The sequence below is a fragment of the Rhipicephalus sanguineus genome, unplaced genomic scaffold (assembly GCF_013339695.2).
Source record: "Rhipicephalus sanguineus isolate Rsan-2018 unplaced genomic scaffold, BIME_Rsan_1.4 Seq12039, whole genome shotgun sequence".
In the NCBI taxonomy this organism is placed as follows: Eukaryota; Metazoa; Arthropoda; class Arachnida; order Ixodida; family Ixodidae; genus Rhipicephalus; species Rhipicephalus sanguineus.
Genome location: NW_023614482.1, coordinates 12,113 through 34,506, shown reverse-complemented (window position 1 = coordinate 34,506; position 22,394 = coordinate 12,113). Strand labels below are relative to the sequence as shown.

At 47.2% G+C, this 22,394-nt stretch overlaps 1 protein-coding gene across 1 annotated transcript; it reads left to right on the top strand.

Moving 5' to 3' along the window:
* The first annotated feature begins 16,602 nt into the window (after positions 1 to 16,602).
* LOC119376437 (gonadotropin-releasing hormone receptor-like) lies at positions 16,603 to 21,516 on the top strand. The gene is made up of 2 exons (XM_037646263.2): positions 16,603 to 17,464; positions 20,938 to 21,516. The coding sequence occupies exons 1-2, from the start codon at positions 16,679 to 16,681 to the stop codon at positions 21,358 to 21,360; spliced, it is 1,209 nt and encodes a 402-aa protein (XP_037502191.1). The 5' UTR covers positions 16,603 to 16,678; the 3' UTR covers positions 21,361 to 21,516.
* The last annotated feature ends 878 nt before the right edge of the window (positions 21,517 to 22,394 follow it).

Below are 22,394 nucleotides of genomic sequence, written 5' to 3'. Positions count from 1 at the left end.
ATTTTGGTGTACATCCTATTAACGAACGGCCAGGAGCACAAAGTCGTAGGCGGCTAGATAGATGATCCGCAAAGTCGCAGAAGTTCGCTAAGAAATGCTTCGCATTTAATATAAGCCAGCACCACAACCCCAATTGACTTTGAACCCACATTACGCCTCATAGGGTGTTTTTCCAAAGCATTTTCCAGATCTGGCGTGGCTCTGTCGTAGAATATCTGACTGCCACGCAGAATGCTTGGGTTCGATTCCTACTGGGATCCTGATTGTATTCTGTGCATTCATCGGGTCAACGCTGCCGATGTCGGTTTTTCTTTGCGCTCTCCCATTTAAATTGCCAGTGTCTGTTCTCACCGTTCCTGGGAAGATACAAACTGTCAGTCACCTATGGCGCGTACCCGCTTACCGTGGCCCGTGATTACGGGTATGTGTCACACGTGTTTTTGGAGGAAAGGTTTGACGACGCACGCGAGAGGATTTGCACGTTATTCGTGTCATGACCAGACAGTCATATTTCAAACCCTCTTACTCTCCCGTGCCAATTTTGGCCTACACAAGCTAAGGAGGCGATCACTAGAGCAACCAGACGTGGGCGGCTAGATATTTAGATAGATAGATACTAGATAGAAACGCTCAAAGTGCGTGGGGTTTGCTAAGAAGTGCTTCGCATTTAATAGGGAAAGTTTTCCATCAAAGCCGCGCTCGCATGAATCATAGGTCACATTATGATCTAGCTGTAGCTGCAGATCTATGCGGTAAACGAGCGAAATGCGCGCACCAGGAACAATTGTCTCGCAAATACATTAGGCCTAATTTTCATGTCGTGCTAGCTTACAATTACTCACAAAGTGTGAATCTGCGTCATGTGTACGACGACATATTCACTGCATACTTTAATAGATTTTTTTTCTCGAAGAATGTCTCCACGCTGTGACGTCGTCTTTTCTTTTTGATATTGAGTATTATTGAGGCTTGTCGGTACATACAGAACTTATGAAAAGAGGGCTAGGACGGAAAGCAGGAAGAAGCTACAGACCTATCGCTGAAAGAAATTCACCGCGAAAACCTGTGAACTACCGCGATGTCATTGAGCGGAAGAAATTGGCAGTCATTCCATACATTCATGGTGTATCCCATCGACCAAACAGGCTGCAGCTCGAGTCGGGTCTCGGTCGTTTATTGCGCACCGAACAAACTAAGTGGATTCTGTGGCAAAGTGAACGTGCAAGAAGCTGCTGCAAAATCTTCCTCCAAGAAGCACGTACGACGTTTCGTTGAAAACCGATCCGAAGTAGTGTATCACATACCGCTTTCTTGTGGAAGGTCACACACCGGGTAAACAGGCCGTTGCCTAAATGATCGACTGCGAGAACATGCATGCACCATGAAGAATGGAAGGGCAGCAACCTTGCTCTGTATTGTGCAAAGTGTGGTTGTACCTCACACTTTGATCAAACAATGGTTTTGAAACGATACAAGAATCAATGCAGCAGAGATATATTTGCGGCCCACGTGATTCACACGCGCAATGACTCGTCCGTATGCATAGCTTCCGTAGACGGGCTGAAAAAGAGCAGGAGTATCTTGACCACTGACCTTCGCGCATGTGCCCTAAGACGAGTACTTGTCTTCATACCATTTTTGTCCTTGTTTTCCAATGGTATATATTCCGCTATGGTGAAGTAAATTCGTTCTTGTTAGTCAGCGCTTGGTCTTTCGCTTCTTCCTGTGTCCCGTCCTAGCGTTGTTTTTACAAGTCTTTTCTTTGTTTTTTTTGCCAAGATAGCTCACGTGAGTTGGCATTCTTTATGTATGCAATGCGCGCCTGTTACCTGATGCTAACCGAAGGGGAGAAACAGAACCGTTTTCCTTGTAAATCTGAGCGTTTCGTTCCCCGTTGAGCACTAAATCTGGTTGCGAATGACCGTTATCGGTGAATGCAGTGCCTTGTGGTGTCGAAGAAACAGTAGAACGCCTCATCTGCAGCGTCCCGTCCTTTGCATATTTAATGCCAGCTGGAAAAAAAAAATAATTTATTACCGGACAAAACCTTAGGACCCATTCTCTCGCGTATCACAGCTGCAGAAGGTGCTGCCGAGATTACTGAAGGCTACAGCATGCACCGCGCGGTTGTTGGGTCACAGAGCAGGGAACTTCCACTAGACGTTGACGACATCAGTGCTAAACTTCCCTCTTTCTCTGAGTCTTTTCCTCCCACTTGCTTTTGCGGAAACCAACAGGGTCAAAATCCCACAACGGTCAACAGGCCAACAGGGTCAACAGGGTGAATAGCCAAGAAGGTTCAGTTTTGCAACGTAACTGCTTTTTTTTTTTTGTCATTCTCAATTCTTTCGCTATCGATTGCTCTCTTCGACAATCCCATCAGTGAGTTTTCAGCACAGTCACCTGTTCCCCTTTCATGTTCCAAGCTTCTACTTCGCTTTGGGCAAAATGTGACGGTTGTAACAAAAGCGTCTATATATAATATATATATATATATATTTTTTTTTTTTTTCTACACGCCACTGGATAGAACCGGCACAGCTACTCAGATATGATCGTTCACGATCTTACCTTCCTTGCTCCCAGTTCAGAGTAGCATACAAGAGCGCACTGGCTCAGACAGTCCCCCTGTCTTTCCTGCACATACATGTTTTGTCTTTCACCATCGATAACGGCGTTGGATATTTACTTAAAAAGAGGGCATTTTATTTTTTACCCCAATTTATCATACAGCAATACCAGCTCCTGCGATGCGCCATAACGAATTTTGCTCAAATAATAAGTATGAAGCAACGTCAACAGTTTTCTTATCAGGCAGTGCACTGGTCTTACGGTGACCTGATTTCAAAATCCTTGCGCGTACCCTTCGCAACTGACTTCGACATTTCCGGAGGCATGCAAGCAATTTAATACCGTTCTGCTCTTCATGGCGCTTCATTCGGACTCTACTACAGAGCGCAACTCAAGCCTTCCCGCTTGCTTCGGGCGTGTTTGCTTAGGTTTTCCTTCTACCTCTTCCTTACTCCAGTCATGAATCTGCAATTCATGAATGCAGTTCTTCAGGTCCCTTCCGTCTTTCTTGCCGACGCGTGCGTCTTTTCTACACTGAAGTCATCAACGTTTGCTTCTATTTATTGAGAACATTTCCCTAAGAGGATATCCTGAAGTGCAGACTAAGTTCCGGCTTCATTCCATCGCAATTCGGAAGAGCCACTTCCTGTCCGGAATCACGCGAAGTCAGTGGAGAACGAGGCATTGGCGCAACCGCAGCGAAACGCGTGGAATGGGATACGCTCCCTTCCTTGATCGAACACGACGTAATCTAGATGAGGGCCTGCGCCTCCCAGGCAGGTACAGCGGCGGGCAGAGAGGGGTCCCTTACGTATGCGAAGCCAATCGTAAATCGAACAAGCGCAGACCCTGGCGTCGCATAACGGAAAGCATATACATATGCTCGCTGTTCCATAGGAAATTCTTTGTAATACCCACCGCAGCTCTTACTTAAGCGTCATCATGGGTAGCGCCGCAAGTGAAACCGAGAGCCACTAGGAATGAAAAAAAAATGAATAAAAGGTCACGACATGGCGAAACTATTGTGTCAAAATGGGCCTCTTTTCGGACGCCGATATACTCATTCCGTGAAGTTTCTTCCCAAGAATCTAGAGGGCCACTTGAGAGAGTAATATGAGATTTTCCTGGGTGACTGCCTCATCAAACATGCTGTTTTAAGTGTGGAGTCGTTGAATATCAGTCGCTTAAGCCTCGACCGCAACTTCTACCTGAGAAAGACCTCCACGACTTTACTTAAATGCAGATATATGCCGCGTGATGAGCTCTGCGAAAAAAAAAACATGTTTGATCCCTCCGTCGTAGGAATCGATATTACACGATCGAAAGCGAACCGTGTCTTCACAGAAGTAGTTGATTGTCTAGTGTACATTGATATATGAGAGCTCGCACAATGTCTATTGGTCTTGGCCGCTACAGCACCGTTTGACGGGTATGCACCCACGTTGGCGCCTAGTGGCATATCTCCATCCCGACGACTAACATCCTGATCATGATTAAACTATTGTGGTAGATGAAGTAGTTAAATTGAAATGCGACCGCCGCGGCCACGATCGAACACACGCCGTTTGTGTCAGCAGCCAAGAATCGTAATCGCTGCACCGCCACGGCGGCTGGCTTTTCGAAGAGACTTAAGCAGTTCACACTCAATGCAGATTGCAGTTCCACCTTCCAAACAAATGAATAGAGATCGCGCTCTATTTATTTGTATTGATGATGGAACAACGATGAAAAACACGAGTGGGTAAGATTTGGTCAATGATATTTACTTGCTGAATGCTAAATATCATTGGTGCTAATAAATAGTCAAGCGAAAAACAACATACGATGTAAAGCCAAACAACCAGAAATTCACGTTATGATGGAGACTTGAAGTGATTAAAAATCGTTGATCAAGAAGTGTTGCTGGATTGTAGCAGAAACGTGGATCCCGCTTTGAAATGGCGCTTAATGAGCGCATATGATGCGGTTCAAAGCCGGGGTTCTGGCGCAGCAACGTACAGAAGACTATTTCCTTCAATACAGTCATTTATTTATAGCGACGATCTACGTCTCACGTGCCAGTTGGGCGGCTGTTTTCTCGTTGAATCGGCATAGAGGTGCTTACGCATTTGAAAGCCCGCTCTAGGACAATGTATTAAGCCGACATTGAGGATTGTGCACACATGTGAAATATATGCTTTGCGAAAATTTACTGACAAACCTCGCGTTTCGGTGGTAGCGGGATGCGGCTACTGCGGCACCTTTCAGACGCTGACGAACGTTAGGAAAAAGGTGAAAGGCGGCATGGTCATGCAACCCGAACACAAACAACATTCTAGGGAAAGCTGCAACCTACAATAAAGCCCTGCGTATGACGCATCTTACACAACTCCAAGGAGAAAAAATAACCTCCTTGAACACTCTCAAAGAAGATTCTGCGTGGAATTCCCGTTCGTTCATTCATTCATTGCAATGGCTGACTCTTTCGGTAGATGCTGCCACTTGCTTGGTGACGAATTCGTACCAGACATGTAAACGGCACCATTAAGCATTTTCTTCAATTTGTAGTCGTTTGCTTAAAGGGTAAAATGGAAATTTAATATGCCATTTGCAGTACATATTATTATGCTGATTACAAGTAAAACTATTTTGGATAGGCAGACGAACTCTGAGTATACCCTGATCTATCACGGAGGATTTTCAGGATGGCATAAACTAGGCGTGCCGCCTTACATTTGGCTTCAATGCTATCGTTACCGATGTACTTCGTGAGCAGTTTCTTCACCAGCGGGACGGCATAGGGCTGTCCCTTAGCGGAGCATACAGTACTCCAAGTCGTTTACTATTTCTTCTAAGCACTCCTATACTGCCTATTCTAAGGCACCCTTTGCTGCCATGTAAAGAAAAAAAAAGTCACAGTTTCGCCGCAAGGGCGAAGCAATGAATGCGATAGCAAGAAACTAATGCTATACGAAATGAGGCTCGCCAATGGATACTCTCAGTTTGAACAGCCCTCCTGTTGCAAAGGCGGCCGAAGCAGCGAAGGAAACAAGTGTGCTTCAAGTGTCGAGCTGTGACACTTGATAGTTCACGCTCATCTTCTGTTTGTTCGTTTAGCGCGTCTCTTGAACTCGAGTGACTTTCGTACGCTCCTTAACATGAGCGTGGACATCACGGTGAAAGCTTGAAACATCCCTCTTCCCCTCACCACGGGAAAAACCGCGCGAGCAGACAGCGAAAGGGCAAGGTTCTCCCTGCGCAAATATAAGAAGAAGCGAGCGAGCGGCCGACGACCTTTAAATGCGCCCGTCGCGCTCCTAGCACCATCTCGCTGGTAATGAAGAAACGCTTATAAGCGCCAGCCGTCTCTGAGTCCGTCCAGTGGTAAAGGGTGTGTATATAACGCTCGCCGTTAGCTACGTGGAGGATCTGCGTTTCGTGGCTTAGTGGTTAGCGCCACTCGCTGCGGAGCAAGAAGTCCCTGGTTCGATTCCGTGCTTCGGAAGCATTTAGGGGCGTAGCTCTCTTAGTCTAACCTTGTCCCATGTCAGGCGTAACCGGCAGTGGCAGTATCTCCCGAACAGTATAATAGATGGCGCTGTCTCATAGAAGTACATACAAACTGCAGTTCAGGGACGATATTCTAGATGGCGCTGTACACAATCTGTGTCATCACCATTTCTCGTCTCATTTCCTAGATGGCGTTGGTCCAATAGAATTGTGCGCAATATGGCGCATGTGTGAATCGACACTAGATGGCGCTGGAAGTGCCGCTGCTCTCCGATTAGCTGCTGCGCGGGGATGCGCGGGGAGCGAGCGCCTCTCTCATTCCCTGGATCGTCGCCGTACGTGTCGGATCGGCGGAGCATGGACGATGCGCAGCGGCGGGCGCTCGCTTGGCGGCAGCCAGGCGGATCCCGGACGGTGCGCGCCAAGGACGAGAAGCGGATCCCGAGACCATGTTTGCTTCAGGAGCTTCGCCCAAGCTCTTCATCATTCACCTGTGGATGTGCTGTAATTTTTTTCTGAATTATTTTTCGTTGGGGCTTTTATATATATATATATATTATATATATATAATTATATATATATCTATATATATATATATATATATATATATATATATATATATATATATACATACTTATACATACGGTACATGACGGCGGCGGCGACGGGGACGGACAAAAACCAGCCGAGACTGTCCATATATTGCTATCGCAATAAGAATATGGTTGATCCCTCCGTCATAGAAATCGACATAACACGAAAGTAAACGTGTTCTCACAGAAGTAGTTGAATGTTTACTGTAAATTGATATAAGATAGCTTGCAAAATATCTATTGGTGTTTGACAGCTATAGCATCGGTTAACGTGGATGCACCCACATTGGCGCTTGGTGGTACATCTTTATTCCGACGGATAACGTCCACGACCAATGATTAAACAAACCCTTGTGGTAGCTGTAGTATGAGAGCGTAACGGTGGGAGCGTATCAGAAAAAGCGGTGTGACAGCCAGAAGAGCGTCGCTGATTGGACGCAGAACTTGGGCTAAGTTACCATCCGCGGTATGTTAAAGAGGTATTCAACACCACGGCCGGACTAGAGGGAAACTCAACGCGCGTCGTAACTCCTGTAGCCCGGCCGCGATATTTTCTGGGCGAGCATAAGCGGGGAGAGCGGTGTTACAGCCAGGCGAGGTAGGCGTGTCGCAGAGCTATTTCGTATTCATTGATGCTATGAGCGAGGCCGATCTTGGGCTAAGGTCGCTACCTCCCGCTGTGTTAAAGCGTTGACAAAATTGCACTTGTCCTATTGCGAACGCGCCGAATCGGTCGGATGCGTAGCAACGACGCGTTGCAGGAGCTAATTGCGGAGGCCACGGTCATGATGCATTACTTCACTTACTGCTCCCAGAGGGCGACACCACCCGCCGACCAAGATCACTGCGAGAGGAAAGTGTGAGATATAAAAGGCGCGTTTGTAAAGCCTCCAGAGTATGTGACCATGGCGCTCTGTATAACGTGCCCGGCGTTGTTCTGACGCGCTTTCCGCCGAGCCTCACACTCGCCCCTCTTAAGGCACTTTCTCATGGTTCGGCCTTTCCGCAGCCTCGCCATCACCCCTCATGGCGTGCATTCCTGGTTCCCTTTCCACCAAGCTTCACTATCGCGCCTCCACAAAGGCCCGCCTTCCGCCCTTTCCGCCAGGCCTCTCACGGCACGTCACAGCCCTCCCCCTTCCTACCGAGCCTCAATCTCTACACACCGCAAGGCCACGTGACCAGAGTAACCCGCCGGCGCAAGGTCATCTAAGCAAGCTTCGCTGTTCACACAACTTGCGTTGATTAACTCGAAGCGTGATGTCGGTAGTACACTTTTCGTCCTTAGTGTTCAGTGATACACATTCAAATGTTTCTTGTCAACCAAGTACTTTCTTCTAAAACACTGTGCTTCTTCCACGTATTCTTTTGACTAGTGCTGATATTTTTTACTCCGTCGTAGTATTGCGCACTAAACTTTTTTCTGTTTTCTATTGTTTGAAGTTCTCAATTTTTACACCTCACTTACAAAGCATGCAGTGAAGTTCAACAAATAAAGATAAATAACGTAACCCTATTATGAATTCCATCGAATTTTCCGCAGTACCATTTTTATTGCGATAGCAATTATATGGACAGTCTCGGCTGAATTTTGCCGTCGCCGTCGCCGCCGTCATGATCGTATATGTATAATTATGTATATATATAAAAGCCCCGAAGAAAATAATTCAGAAAAATGCTTCCGAAGCGGCGGAATCGAACCAGGGACCTCTTGCTCCGCAGCGAGTGGCGCTAGCCACTACGCCATGAAACGCAGATCCTCCACGTAGCTAACGGCGAGTGTTTATGTACACACCCTTTACCACTGGACGGACTCAGAGATGGCTGGCGCTTATAAGCGTTTCTTCATTACCAGCGAGATGGGCTAGGAGCGCGACGGGCGCCATTTAAAAGTCGTCGGCTCCGCTCGCGCGGCTTCTTTATATTGCGCGGGAGAACCTTGCCCTTCCGCTGTCTGCTCGCGCGGTTTCCGGGTGAGGGGAAGAGGGATGTTTCAAGCTTTCACCGTGATGTCCGCGCATGTTACGGAGCGTACGACAAAGTCACTCGAGCTCAAGGGACGACCGCCTAAACGAACAAAACAGAAGTGAGCGCGAACTATCAAGTGTCACAGCTCGACATTGAAGCACACTAGTTTCCTTCGCTGCTTCGGCCGCCTTTGCAACAGGAGCGCTGTTCAAACTGAGAGTATCATTGGCGAGCCTCACTTCGTATAGCATTAGTTTCTTGCTATCGCATTCATTGCTTCGCCCTTGCGGTGAAACTGTGACTTTTTTTTTCATTTCTTCTTTTAGATATTCTTTTGTTCGTGAAGTCGCGTAACAATACTCGTAATATTCTCTCTTAAAAATAGATACCGCACCACCGAAGTTGTGTCGTTTATGTTTACTCAGAACTCTTATTTCTTTATTCTTTCGTCTCAACACCTACCCTTTCTGGAGTTCGCGTATGCCGCACGCGAGCGCTGCTTGTGATTGGCTTAGGCATAACTAAAACTTTCACTTCCGACGCCAACCAACGCGATCCGTTAGTAAACTACTGCAGGAAACAGCGAGAGACAGCGTGCGGCAGCACGCTTTTGTAACGGGTGCTATCCATCCTGCATTCCTCGCAGAGCTTATGCTTCCAACAAACGCATACTACCCGTCATATACATTTCTTTACTTAATATACTGGAAAATAATAAATGCTCGTGAGGAAGCGACCTACACGCTACGTTCCTCACGCGAGTAGCGAAACGTAGTGGCAGAAATGCTCCCGTCGCTTACGGGAACCTCCTTTATATTTCATCTCACAGCTAGGCCTTCGCAGGCAACTTTTTTTGTTATGCACGTGGTACTGTTCCGTGCGCACGTATGCATAATAAGGGTGTAGAAGCCACAGAATACGAGATCCGAGATGAAAGCGCAAGAAAAAAAAGGTGTGAAAGCGGGGTTGTGAGACAGCGCGAAGGTAGAGAAACGTGATTGAGAATATTCGACGGTTTCGTTTTGCGAGCCCACGAAGCAACGCCTTCTTTGATCGATGCGCTTAAGGAAGGTTTACTAGGGTATGTATGGGCTATACCTGTACATTACTAGTGGCGCGAGTTTTCGCATTTCTCAGTACAATACATCCGAGGTCATACAGGAAGTTTAGTTGAAGGCTGTGCATTGCTGTCTATTTTCTTTTAAGGGGCCCGCGACGCTTTTGCGACTGCTTTATTTAACGCTGGAATGCGGGTAATAATAAATGTCGAGACGAAGGCAAAAAAAAAAATTACGAAAATTGGTGCACCAAAACTGGTGTTATTAGTCTTTAAAGTTCAAAACTCGAGCAGGCGACGACAAGAAACGTTCCCTTTCGCATTTCACTCTCCTGCTGACGTCAAAGGCCGTTTCCAATCACCTCGCGCCTCTTATGGAAACACACCGAAAGTCTCGCCTCATGATCCCCTTCACACAGTGCCTCGCCACCGCTATTTTGACGGCGTTGCAACCATGGCTACGACGAACCACGTGCGTCGATCGCCTAGGAGACGGTCCCATGGTTTGTCGTGTAGTGCACACAATGAGTCTGGGTGATCTAAAAACCTTGAGCTCGAGATCTTGCCATGTAGCAATGCCCAATTTACAATGTCGTATCCGGACACGCCATGTAAATTGAAAGTGCGTCGCTGAGCCTCGCGCAACGCGAGGATGGCTTCGATGGCCTGGTACTAGAATACACTATAGCCTGGACGAAACGCTACCGTCCGATGACGCGGAAGGCGTCGGTTGGTAAGCGTTCAGAATTTATGTTTTCGTTGACAGCATTGGGCCGAAGTGAGCGTGTTTCGCAGCTGCCGGTGTGGCCGATATCGCCCGATGCCGCAAAAGGCAAAAACGCGAAGACTATCGTTGGTTACCATTCCCATCAGTTTACATCGCAACTAGAGTCGTGTCCGTTGTTATGAAAATACATCAGCTAGAAACAGAAGGACTTGTTTCTGAGAAAGCATAAAAAAAAACATGGTTGATCCCTCCGTCATAGGAATCGGAACAACACGAAAGTAAAGCGTTCCCTTACACAAGTAACTGAATGTTTACTGTACATTGATATCAGAGAGTTTGCACAATGTATATGTGTTTGGCAGCTAGCACCGTTTAACCGTGGATGTTCCCACTTTGATTATTGGTGGTACATCTCCATCCCGACGACTAACGTCCCTGCTAAATGGTTAAACAAACCCGTATGGTAGCTATAGTAGTTAATGGTGAAAGTGCAGAGAACTAGGTGTGATAGCCAGAAGACCGTCGCATATTGGACGCAGAACTTGGTCGCCATCCCGCGGCATGTTAAAATGTGATTGAACTTCTATTGAAAACGCGCCGAATGGAGGGACGAGTAACGCATTGCAGGTGCTAATCGCGAAAGCCACAGTAATGACGAATTACTGTACTTTACCGCTCCAAGAGGGCAACACCACCCCGCCGAACGGGAGGATGGTAGATATAAAAGGCGCGTTTGTAAAGCTCTAGTGTCTGTGACTGTGGCGCAGTGGATAGCGTACCCGGTATCTGTTGTTGCGGACTGAGCGGTCGTGGGTTCGACGCCCGTTGAGGGAACTTTTTTCTTTTCCATCTGATCGCGTATATTTTTCCACGTCATTTCCGTGACGGAAATACGTCACTGAAGTCTTGGTGGACCCCGGCATAAAACACTTTCGTGTTAAAAAGGGCTTTATTCTTTTTATGACTCAGTTACATGGCCTAGCTATCACCATATGAATATTACATGGCACAATTGTCGCGTCAAGCCAATCAAAACGCACGGCCTTTGTCGTCACTGCCACATGACGAAACGTCACTTCCAGGGTGTGTCGCTGTAGTCCGAAATCAAGGTAGTTTATCCGGTGAAATAAATTATAGCGGCTTCGTTTTCGGCGATGCCACTTGCGCAACGATATCGGTGCATTCCACAGTAGGAGAACAAGCGTTGAAACGACGTGCTTAATTTGTGTCGCAAGGCACCTTTAAACAGCGTAGCTGTTTACGCCAACCGTCGGCTGTTATCAGCGAACAGAAAGCTATCATCATCATGAACTGGCATGCGCTATCTTCGTCCTCTTTTCCTCTTCTGCTTCGCTCCCAGAACACGTGCGCCGGTTTTCCGGCGTGCGATGGTGTAACTCAGATGGGTGAGAGAACGGGCGCAGAGAGAGGGAAAGAAAGAGAAAGAGAGAAATACTTAGCGCTAGCATAACATAGCCTTGTATACAATGTTAATGAGAACTAACAGACAATAATGCCAAGGAAAGTATAGGGGATGTTTTTAGTAATAAATGTAAGGTAATTGTGAAGAAAGAAAAGTGGACGAAAAGATAGCTTGCCGCGGGCAGGGACCGAACCTGCGGCGTTCGAATAACGCGTCCGATGCTCTACCAACTGAGCTACCGCGGCGGCCATCCCCCCGTCCACTTTATGGGGTATATGTGTGCATTTAAGCGTGGGAGCGTCAGTCAGCGCCGCCAGTAGCCATGACGGCGAGTGTGGAACACTCTTTTTCTGCCTTGTTGGCGTCACGTAGCACGTGAACTTATTACGAGCTGGCAGCTGACCAAGCCTTGTATAGTATAGTATACCAAGGGGCTGGGAAAGTGAAGTGAGGATGAAGAGGAGAGATATGACGGTGAGGAGGAGGAATGAGGAGAGAGTAAAGTATAGCAGAAGAAGAAGAGAAAGAGAGAAATATAAAGACAAAACAAGAAAGAAATAGACGGAAAGAGGAAGCGACAATAGAGAAAGAAGGAAAGATGGAAAAAGCGAGAAATGGAAAAAAATATATAGAGAGAGAAAGAAAGAATTGAAAAAACAGATACAAAGAAGACACAGGAATAATAGAGAGAAGAGAGGAAAAGAAAGAGATGAGGAAATAAAGAGAAAAATAAAGAGAAACAGAGAAGGCCGCCTAGCTCCTCACATCCTTCAGGCTTGGCTGGCGCCACAAGTACAAAGCTGACATAATTTTTTTTCCTTTCTTGAGCCCGATCTCTTCCTAGGCCGCACCTAGCGACATTTTGCAATGTGATTGGATGTGCGCTGTCCGATTCGTGATCGAAATAAACACCAAGGAAACCGAGAAAACTAAGCAAAAAACCAAATGTAAGCAAACCTAGTGGCTACACTGACTGGCAGCCTGCATGGCGAAGTGCCTCATTTGAATTATTGTGCAAGCTACCAAACACATCAGAAGCTTTTCCATTTCTCGCCTCATTCGTGCTTACAGCGAAGAAGTTGTGTTTTTATAGTTCCTCACTTTTATTCTTTCCTATCTCAACTTGAGGATGCGAAACGAGATACTGCTTAGATTAAACTCAGCGCTTTCCCTTTAATTCACCTCTCACTCACACGCTCTTTTCCTATCTCGCCCAAATAGATTAAGGAAAGAAGGGGAATTTTGAGGGCTAGCTTTTTCTTGGTAAGACACAATGTCAATGATAACTGACAGACAATAATGCCAAGGAAAGTACAGTGGATATTATTTGTAGTAATTGGGATATAGATGTGAAGAAAGTAAAGTGGACGAAAAGACAACTTGCCGCCGGAAGGGACCGAACCTGCAACCTTCGAATTCCAAGGCTGCAGGTTCGGTATATTATGCGTTCTGTACATTCGGGAAGAGCAGCCAGAAGCTGTCCGATATTCGGTCAAACAGCTTCATCGGTGGCACCGGCAGCAAACTGCGCGACAGGGGGAACGAAATTTGAAAACCTACCAGCTATCTCCTGTCCTACCTCTTCTCCTTCTCAATACAAAAAGAAAGAAGCTGTTTTGTTGATGAACTTCTACCTATAAGACACGTAGAAAATGATCTACAGTGACATTCGCACTGCTCTGCTCCTGACTTTAGCAACGTAAAAATTGGCCGCGTATCTGCGTGCTTCGATGCAAATGTCGTCGAAAGACGATAGTATTCTGCCATTTATGTTTTGCCTTGCCTCAGACAGCGCTCCTCTATGTTGAATCGGCCGCATCTGACTGGCATTGATAAAACAGAGGAGGCGCTGCGTGAGATATGGACGCCATCTAGCAGTGGCGCCGGGAAACATGAGCTTGTGCAGAACCCAGGGCCACTGCCAGGTGGCAGCACATATCGTCGGCAGAGGGCTTTTTTGTGCATTGTGTCGCATTTTCAGCGCAGCCTAAGAAACACTGACAGAGGGCTTTTTCGTGCGTAGCGTCGCATTTTTAACGCAGCCTAAGAAACACTAGGATCTTTAAAATTTCGCATCTATGTATTTTCTAGGAAAGGAACACACCACCTAATACTTACGTATTGATGTTGGCCTCAGGTATGCGTAATATATGCTTTTTGATCGACAGTGTTCACAAGCATGAACGCAGCTACGAGTTCAAGATAGCTGGGCGTTCAGCAAGTGCTTAAAATTTGGCCGGGTGGGTGTCTGTGTGACAGATAGACAGACAAAAAGACCAAACTTTCTGCGTTCAAGTATCCCAAGAAGGACTATCGTCTTTAAAAAACTCACACGGTCCCTTGTGCATTCACCTAAGACGACTCGAAGGCGAAAGTGATCGGCCCACCTTTGACCACGCTGCGATGTCATGTGATGACGACATCACGTGACGTCATGTCAGATTTTGCGACGTTAATGACTTCACAAAAATTTGATATCTGCTACAGACTGGGTCCTATCCCAGCCTAGCCAGGGTCAGCAGGTGCGCGGACTCCTTGAAGCCCGATTGTCCGGATCGCGGAGGTTCTTTCTGCACTTTAGAACGCATGTTCTGGCGGTGTCCCTCTTTACGGCAGCAAAATCGTCTCACCACGGAAGAATGAGTGGGAGGAGGCATTCAAGACCTCAGTCCTCGCCGTTCAGCTACGGGCCGTCCAGAGGGCCCGCGACGCGGAGGTCAGGCATGGCCTGCCCATCCCAACGTGGGAGCTGCCCGCGGCGGTGCTTCCCCCGCAATGGGGCTTTCCGAGTCGCCCCACAGGACCACATTAAAGTTCATTGTCTGTCTGTCTATCTGTGACGTCACGATGACGTCATATGGTGGCGTCATCACGTAATGATTTTTTGCATCATTCGCGCTGTGCACGACGCCGCGGGACGCCGACGCCGACGGTCAATTTCGCGTTTGATGAGGCATCTAAGGCATTCGTGTTAATATCAAACCCTGAAAGCTATTTTATGTTATTTTTCCAGCATGACTATGGCCCTCGCTATTTTAAGTTTTCTGCTGAAAGGAGTAGCGGCACTCGCAGAGTTAAGGAACGTTCGTTTCATGTCCAGCAAGGCACATAGCCATTTCATTAGCATTTTGTCAGAACCAGTGTACACTGTCAGGTGTTATATTTTGAAGAATCACAATTCCGGAGACGTTATCGCTAATATGTTTTCTTCTGTTCTCATTGTATTCGAGACAGACGCTACAGCAAATAATTACTTGGGTTGTTGTTAAGTGATTGCTTCGACGTTTAGTAGTTGCTTACTTACTCTCCACACTACAAGCTTGCTCTGGAAGCATCAAGCGGGCTGTTCGTCGCTAAAGTTTGCGTTCAAGTAATTAAGCGGGCAGACCTTAGTACTGCACGTAAGCAACCCTGTCTGTTCTAAGTAGCAGGGGCTATGTTGCAAGGATGATAAATTTCTTAAGCGGTATCCGCTAGCGTTCAGAAAGTCTTTACTGACGAGTCAATTCAATATTGCATGCATGCGTTTCCTGAAGCTGACACCTAATATGACATTCAAACACGGCGGAGAAACGGGTTGGCGGGCGAATGCTATCGAAGAGGCGGTATACCCGCGCGTCTCAGAAATTCTCATATGTGAGTGTAATACGTGAGGCGAGTTCTTAACGCGGCTGATTAAACGCGTAGCTGCATCTGCTGTCCGTTCTATAATTTGTGTCCCTGGTCGCGTGACAATCTTAGTGTCAGTATCTAGCGCGCATACGTTCCGACGGCTCGCCTTCGTTGTTGGAACCGTCTTATTGCAATCGATCGCCTGCGAACGCCCGTGAGCCTGCTGTGAGAATAAGGACAGTTAGGCACCTGACGCCTGTCTTCTGTTTCGAAACCTTTAAAGTAATTGCTTTGCTCGGGCCTTTTCTTCAATTTCCCTCAACGTAACACAACTGAAAAAACTGGTGCTCTAACCGCGGCTCGAAGCACGGCTAAGAAAAATTGCTTACAGTGACAACAGCAACAACAAAAACAGCTACAAAAAGGGATTGCAGTTTCTACTCAAACATTTTTATCGGAAAGATGCTGTTCTTGCTTTTCACTTGTTTCTGTGTAGTTGGGTAAAATAGAGCCCGGAAGAGGTCAGTAATCGTTCGTTTACGCGGACAATTTTAACCTCTCAGATGTTGCTGTAGAAATAAGATAGCTTAGAGTACATAGCTGTTACGTTGTAGGCTGAGCGGTGTACAGCAAATGCTGGCGCTAACGTCGCCATGAAAGTAGCTTTTTTGTCACTCAATTTGCCACCATAGTTTCACGTTCTTTGGGCTGGCAGTAAGTACACTGTAAGGGTACGCACGCCTATACACCAGTCTGGCGATAAATGTATTATGGCTTTGGTCCCTTTATTGTATTTAACCGGACGTCGTATATCAAAAATCGCAAATGTTCTCAGAAGAAGCCCGTAGCGAGATTTTCACAAATAATGTATCGGTATGCACATCTCGTCTAGACATGAGGTACTCTATGGATATGGGCTCAATGTTATTACTAGGTTTCTTAATGTTCCACAACGATGATTACTTATTTTTTTTTTACCTTCTCTCCTTGCAGGTACAATACAACTGAGAAATCCTACAGACACATGGACTATTTCATCGTCTCCAATATCGGCGCTCTTATCCCGCCAAAACCGGCACCATTTTGCCGTGATGCAGTTCGCAGCCGAATACAACAGCTCCAGGCACTCCGAACGCCCTTGTGGAGAACATAGAACAAACCTTTCGCGTAACGTAGTTCAGTTAGACCGGCAGCTCTTCAGTGGATGGAGGTAAACACGGAATACCCGTCCCTCTGTGATGACTGAAGCAGACGCCTTCGACGCGTCCACAGAAGACCCACCCCCCGGCCACGAGACGGCGGACAACGTGACTGCGCTCCTAAACAACGTCACCGATGCCGTGGCGACGGAGGAAGTGATGGGACCTCGCTACCACAAGCGAGTCCGCATAGGCATCATCATCACCATGATCATCCTGTCGGTAGTCGGTAACACCGTTGTCTGCTGCAACCTGCTCGTGAAGCAGCGCCGGCGGCGGGTGTCCAAGGCACGGGTTCTGTTCCTGAACCTGGCCGTTGCGGACCTGCTGGTGGCCTGCATCACGATGACGTCACAAGTTGTATGGGAAGTGATGGGCCGGCTGTGGATCGCGGGAGACGCCTTCTGCCGCTTCTTCAAGTTCTTGCAGACTTTCGCACTTGTCTCATCCACCTACATGCTCGTGGCGATCGCGATAGACCGGTACATCGCCATCGCGACGCCGCTCGCACCGAGCACAGACCCGTGGAAGCTGGCTGCCCTGACGTGGTTGACATCGTGCATGCCCTCGCTGCCGAACGTTTACGTCTTCCACAGCGTCGAAGTGGCGCCCGGCAAGTGCTTCTGCGCGTCCATCTTCTACGACCGCGACACGCCGCTCTACCACCGCCAGATATACATGGGATTCGTGTTCTTCACGGTGTTCGTCGTGCCGCTTGTGCTGCTCATTGCGTTCCACGCGGGAATACTGTGGGCCATCTGGAAGCACAGTGCGACCAATCGAAACATGAGCCGGCAAACCACTTCGTCGCTGCCTCGAGCTAAGGTTTGTATCAGCTTAGTGTGCGATATTGATGTGAGAGAGGCGTTGCATACAGAATGAACCTGATGATCTGAGGCAAAAGAGGTACTTGAACGACAAAGTATGCAGCAACAAAAACACCACGCAGTACTCAAGCAGAAGTGATCATAGGCCGCTGTGTGTGCACGGGACACTACTACACGCATAGATTTGCATTTATCACCGTCTATAACCTTCTCAGCTATGATTTATGTATAGCGACATTGAAGACACATCTTAACGGTCCTTATTGAAGTGAAAATCCAAAAAAAGCAAGGGAAGGGGAAGCTTGTAATGAAAAAATTCCCCCCCTCTCCCCTCGCCCCCGTGTACGGATTTTTTTTATTGGAGTGAGTACCTTGCAGCGAAAATAAGCAAATTTGAACAGAATACAATGTAGTGGCAACTGATGGGGTACGATGTAAACGACATGGAGAAGCTTGCTCAGTTTTATTTTTCTTTTTTTGACATACCCGCTCCCTATAATGAATTGTTCTTGTGAATAAGCACTAAGGATGTCACGATGCCGGTTGGTGCTGAGTTGATGTGATTGCTACATCTACGAAAGCCCCCCGCTGTATTACAATCTTGGCGTCACATAAAGAAACATTGCATTACCTTACCAGAATTGAACGCTTCTTATACGCTGAGCATTATTCCATTTCACAACTGTGCAAATGTAAGAATGCAACATTGCGAATATTAATGGCCTCGATATTGCAAAAAAAAAATTGAATTATGCAGAGACTGTTTACAATCGTTTATATACGTAAGCGGATAGGTGAAGGGTTTTGAGATGTTATTCGTGTTATGAAAGAAATGAAGCGCTTGTATACTTAAATTCGTCGTATAGTGAAGATATTTACTGAGCGATTGCTTTATAGAACCAGTTGGAAATCTGGGGGCTAGCTGGTAAGCCTTAAAGGAGTACTGACACGACTTTTGAGACATCGCAAAAGGGACATTTTTCGTTTCCTCGGTATGCAGCGTCAACGATGTCCACACACGAGAGTTGGAGAACACGTATAAAATATTTTAATTTGGCTTTGAAGTTTTCGTCGCTGAGCATCTGCAAGCCAGCCCCACTGCAATGGACATTATCCCGACGAGTGAAGACAGTTGCCCCGAGTTTGCGAGTTCTGCGTCCTGCATGCAGCCTAAATCGTAGTAATCACTGTCAGGGTCACTGGACGACAATTCACTCATAGCTGCTTATGTGCACTACGAGCAGATGACGGACTTGCCGCTAGTACGTCGCGAGTTTCTGTATCGCCGTGACGTCACACTGACATGTTACGTCTCTGAGAAGCCGCCCCCTCGATAACGAAACCGAAAGTGCCTTTTTAAGGTAGCGGTAATTAAAGTATATTCGATGCATTCCCAGACACCCCAATACTCGTTTTAGGTTTCTCGACACCATCATTTTATTTAGAGCAACAAACCGAAAATTTTTAAAATTCGTGTCAGTACTCCTTTAAGACTTCACAAGACACCGCTAAAAAAGAAGACAAGGACGAACAGGGGTAGGTACGCGCTTGCGTGCGTGCCAGCCTTTCTTCATTCTTAGTTTTTTTTTAGCGCTGTACTTTGAAGTCATTGTTTCATTGAGTGATACCTCATATAAATGACTTCTTATCCAGCACCTCTGCAGTGACATAGAGAGTGTGACTATAAGAAAATAAATTTGTCATGTATATGCAGTATCCATCGCCGCAGACGCCAACATACAAGGCGATTACAAACCTTAGGCGGTATTCTGTAGCGTTCTTCACTTCAGTGCGTACTCATCAGTAGAGACCAGATTTAGGCAAATGCCTATTTTGTTCCTTGCGCTCCTATAGTGCCACTTTGATATATGAGCATAAATTAGAGGTTAAGAAAGGCTTTTATAGTGTTTTATAGTGCCTATAAATGCCTATTTTTGGCGTTTGTGCCTAAATGCTCACAAATGCCTATAAATGCATATTTTCAAAATTGGCGCTTGTATTAACACTATTTAGCCTCAAGTTGCGCTCCCGGGAGCAGTTTGAGACCGTTATTCATACTACCGCGCAACACTGACTGTTCGGAACTATGGGGTTCAACCTAGTCCTTTAGTTCAACCAACTCCCGGAAACAACTGCTAGCAGCCGTGAAGTGGAACACGCACATTTGCCGCCGCAGAGACATGGCGTGCGCGGTTCGCGAATGCGAGACCGTGGAGAGCGTGTTCTGGAGAGACCGCGTTCTGCGAACCGTGCGGGATAAAGTACATTGCACGGCTAGTTCAACTGTTTAACGCCTTTTGCCATCTTAAGCAATAACGTTTTTGTTTTCCTTTCGTAGATAGAGCTCGCGCACGTATTCGTTTCAAATTATTTGCAGTTATGTGAAAATTTAGTGTGCCTATATTTACTATTCTGGAAGCCTAAAACGTCGTTTTGCCTGCCTATTTTGGGCGCCTAAAACGAGCTTTTTAGTGCCTAAAAATCCGGCCTCTACTCCTCAGATACGACTGTATAGGGCCAGCGGTGCCGCGCCGGTCTGCCAGCTATCGAGCTCTATCCAATCAGCTTACGTTTAAATAGCTCATATAACAGCCACCAGAGGGAGATAAAGGCGGGATAAAAGAAGGGCCGTTCTTCCGAACCAATACCGCCAAAGCATTCAATATTCTGACGGTCCAAAGCTTTCGTAATGCGGTGGATCTGTCTGCAGAAGTTATAATAGATGAGGTTCGGTAATGAACTCGGTTGCACCATAGCACGTGCCTTTTGCATGGCTGCCGTTGCGGGGACCGTGCAAATCCGACCACCGCGAGAACTGGTGAGAAAATCAAAAGACAGCCATTAATCCCTAAACCTCATGTACCACGCAACCATAGTATCAGATGATAGTATTTAAATATGTGTTATATATAGAACTACGATGTGTTTCATTGCTAATATATTTATTGAATGTGGAGGTTCTGCTTCACTTCGTCCCCTTCCCAACTTTTTTTATTCCATGTTTCTTCCTTCTGAACATTTTCGTTCCCTTATCTAGCTTTTTAGCTAGCTTGTACGCCGACCGCTATGCATGAGCATTTTCCAAAACGTATGCAATAAGTACTTTGTCGTGACAGTTGGTGCGAAGTCTTGTCCTTACGTGTTCGAGGTGTTCGTGTTTACTTCGTCTTTAAATGCCCGAAGCGCATCTTGCATATTTCGAACACCGCTTCAGTGGTTACTTACTTGGGTTCAACCGTGTGATTGTTTCCAGTTGGGGAGGGGGGGGGGGGGAGGGGGGTGAACGAGCCCACTTTCATTTCAGGACTTTCGACAAGCGCTTCCTCTCCCCTCCCTTAATGACCTCTCTCTTTCTCCCCAGCGCAGGGCACACAGCCAGTCTAAGAACTTGCTTCCTTCCTTCCTTCCTTCCTTCCTTCCTTTCTTCCTTCCTTCCTTCCTTGTAATAATTAGTTTTATTGGTGTGCGCAGGTAAAGACGTTGAAGATAACGGCCGTGGTTTTCGGCGCCTTCCTGGTGACGAACGTGCCGTACATGGTGCAAGAGGCCATTCTGGCCTTCGGCAACCCGGGTATCCTGGACGCCAACATGGTGGCGCTCTTCGGCGTCATCTCGGCTTCTAACAGTGCCATCAACCCTTACATCTTCCTCTACTTCCAGCGGCCACCCAGGGACGTTGACGACGGTGCCGGCTTTTGGCGGACTGCGGCTCGTATCGTCTGCGAGTCGCTCACTTGTCGCCTTCTAACCCGTTCTCGCGCGGGCTCCCAGATGTCCACAGATCCGGAGGACGTTTGCCCCTCGATGCGCCAGTCGAAGGCTTCCATTAAGAGAAATGGCAAACCGGCAGCTACAGACACACCACCTAACATGAAGAGTCGTTCCATGTGCTAAGCGGAACAGATTTACAGCGTCATCTGTTCATGGCGACATTGGCGAGAAGTGTGATTGTCGCAAGGACAGCGTCTCATTGAAGAATCACGAGCTGTAAAGTTTAGGTACCATACGGAACCGCGCTGTTTTCGGTCTAGCCGTACGCCTGGACCGATCGGTCAGAACGTGATCAGTGTGAGCAGTATTGGAAGCAGCGCTGTGTGGCTGCCGACCGCAACGTCTTCAGGAAATAACAACTCCCGCAAGTGCGGCAATCAACACACACTGGCTTCGTTGTTCAAGACTAGGCGGTGCGCTTCCCCGCTGTGCGTCGTATGCGGTGATCGGCGACATCGCAGATTTCATTTGGTTATGTCTTTAGTTCGACACGGAAAGAGAAGCGATGGTCCGCAGCCTGCAAAGGGGTGGTCTCAGGCATCCGACGTTTGAAGACGTGTTTTTTACCGGGGGGCCCGCGGCAGTCAGGAGGAAATTCCAGCGACTGCCGTTTGCCTTCTTGCGAGACACGGGACTGTTTAAAGCCTGGTGACACACTCCTACCCTCAAAGCATGAGAGGCTCAAGGGGGACGATTGCCGGTTATGTATGCCAGGCCAACCCCCCTGCTGCATCACCACAAGCCACTGAAAGATGAAGATGTAAATATCCCCACTATTGACAGGAGCTCTCTTCGTAATGGTGTAGACAGCTGTCTACATATACATCTAAATGTCATCTTCCCGAAAGAGTCCCTGTTTCCCTTTCCCATCCGCCATCTTTATTGTTATTTCCTGTTACAGCGAAAGGGACGAAAAAACATTTGCGTGCGTTGTGACGTGCTGTTCAAGACACTGCACAGCTCGCTTTTACGGGCACTGGGTGTTCGGTCTAAGTTTACACGTGAGCGATGCGCTGAGAGATACATAAGCTCTCCTGTCGCAGCACGTTTTACAAACATGGAATAAAGAGGGAGTTTTGAGGAGTCATTACTCATAAAGCGATTGTGTGCCTCTATTTTCTTTAAAGATTCGCTCCTATTTAGCAGTGCTCCAAATG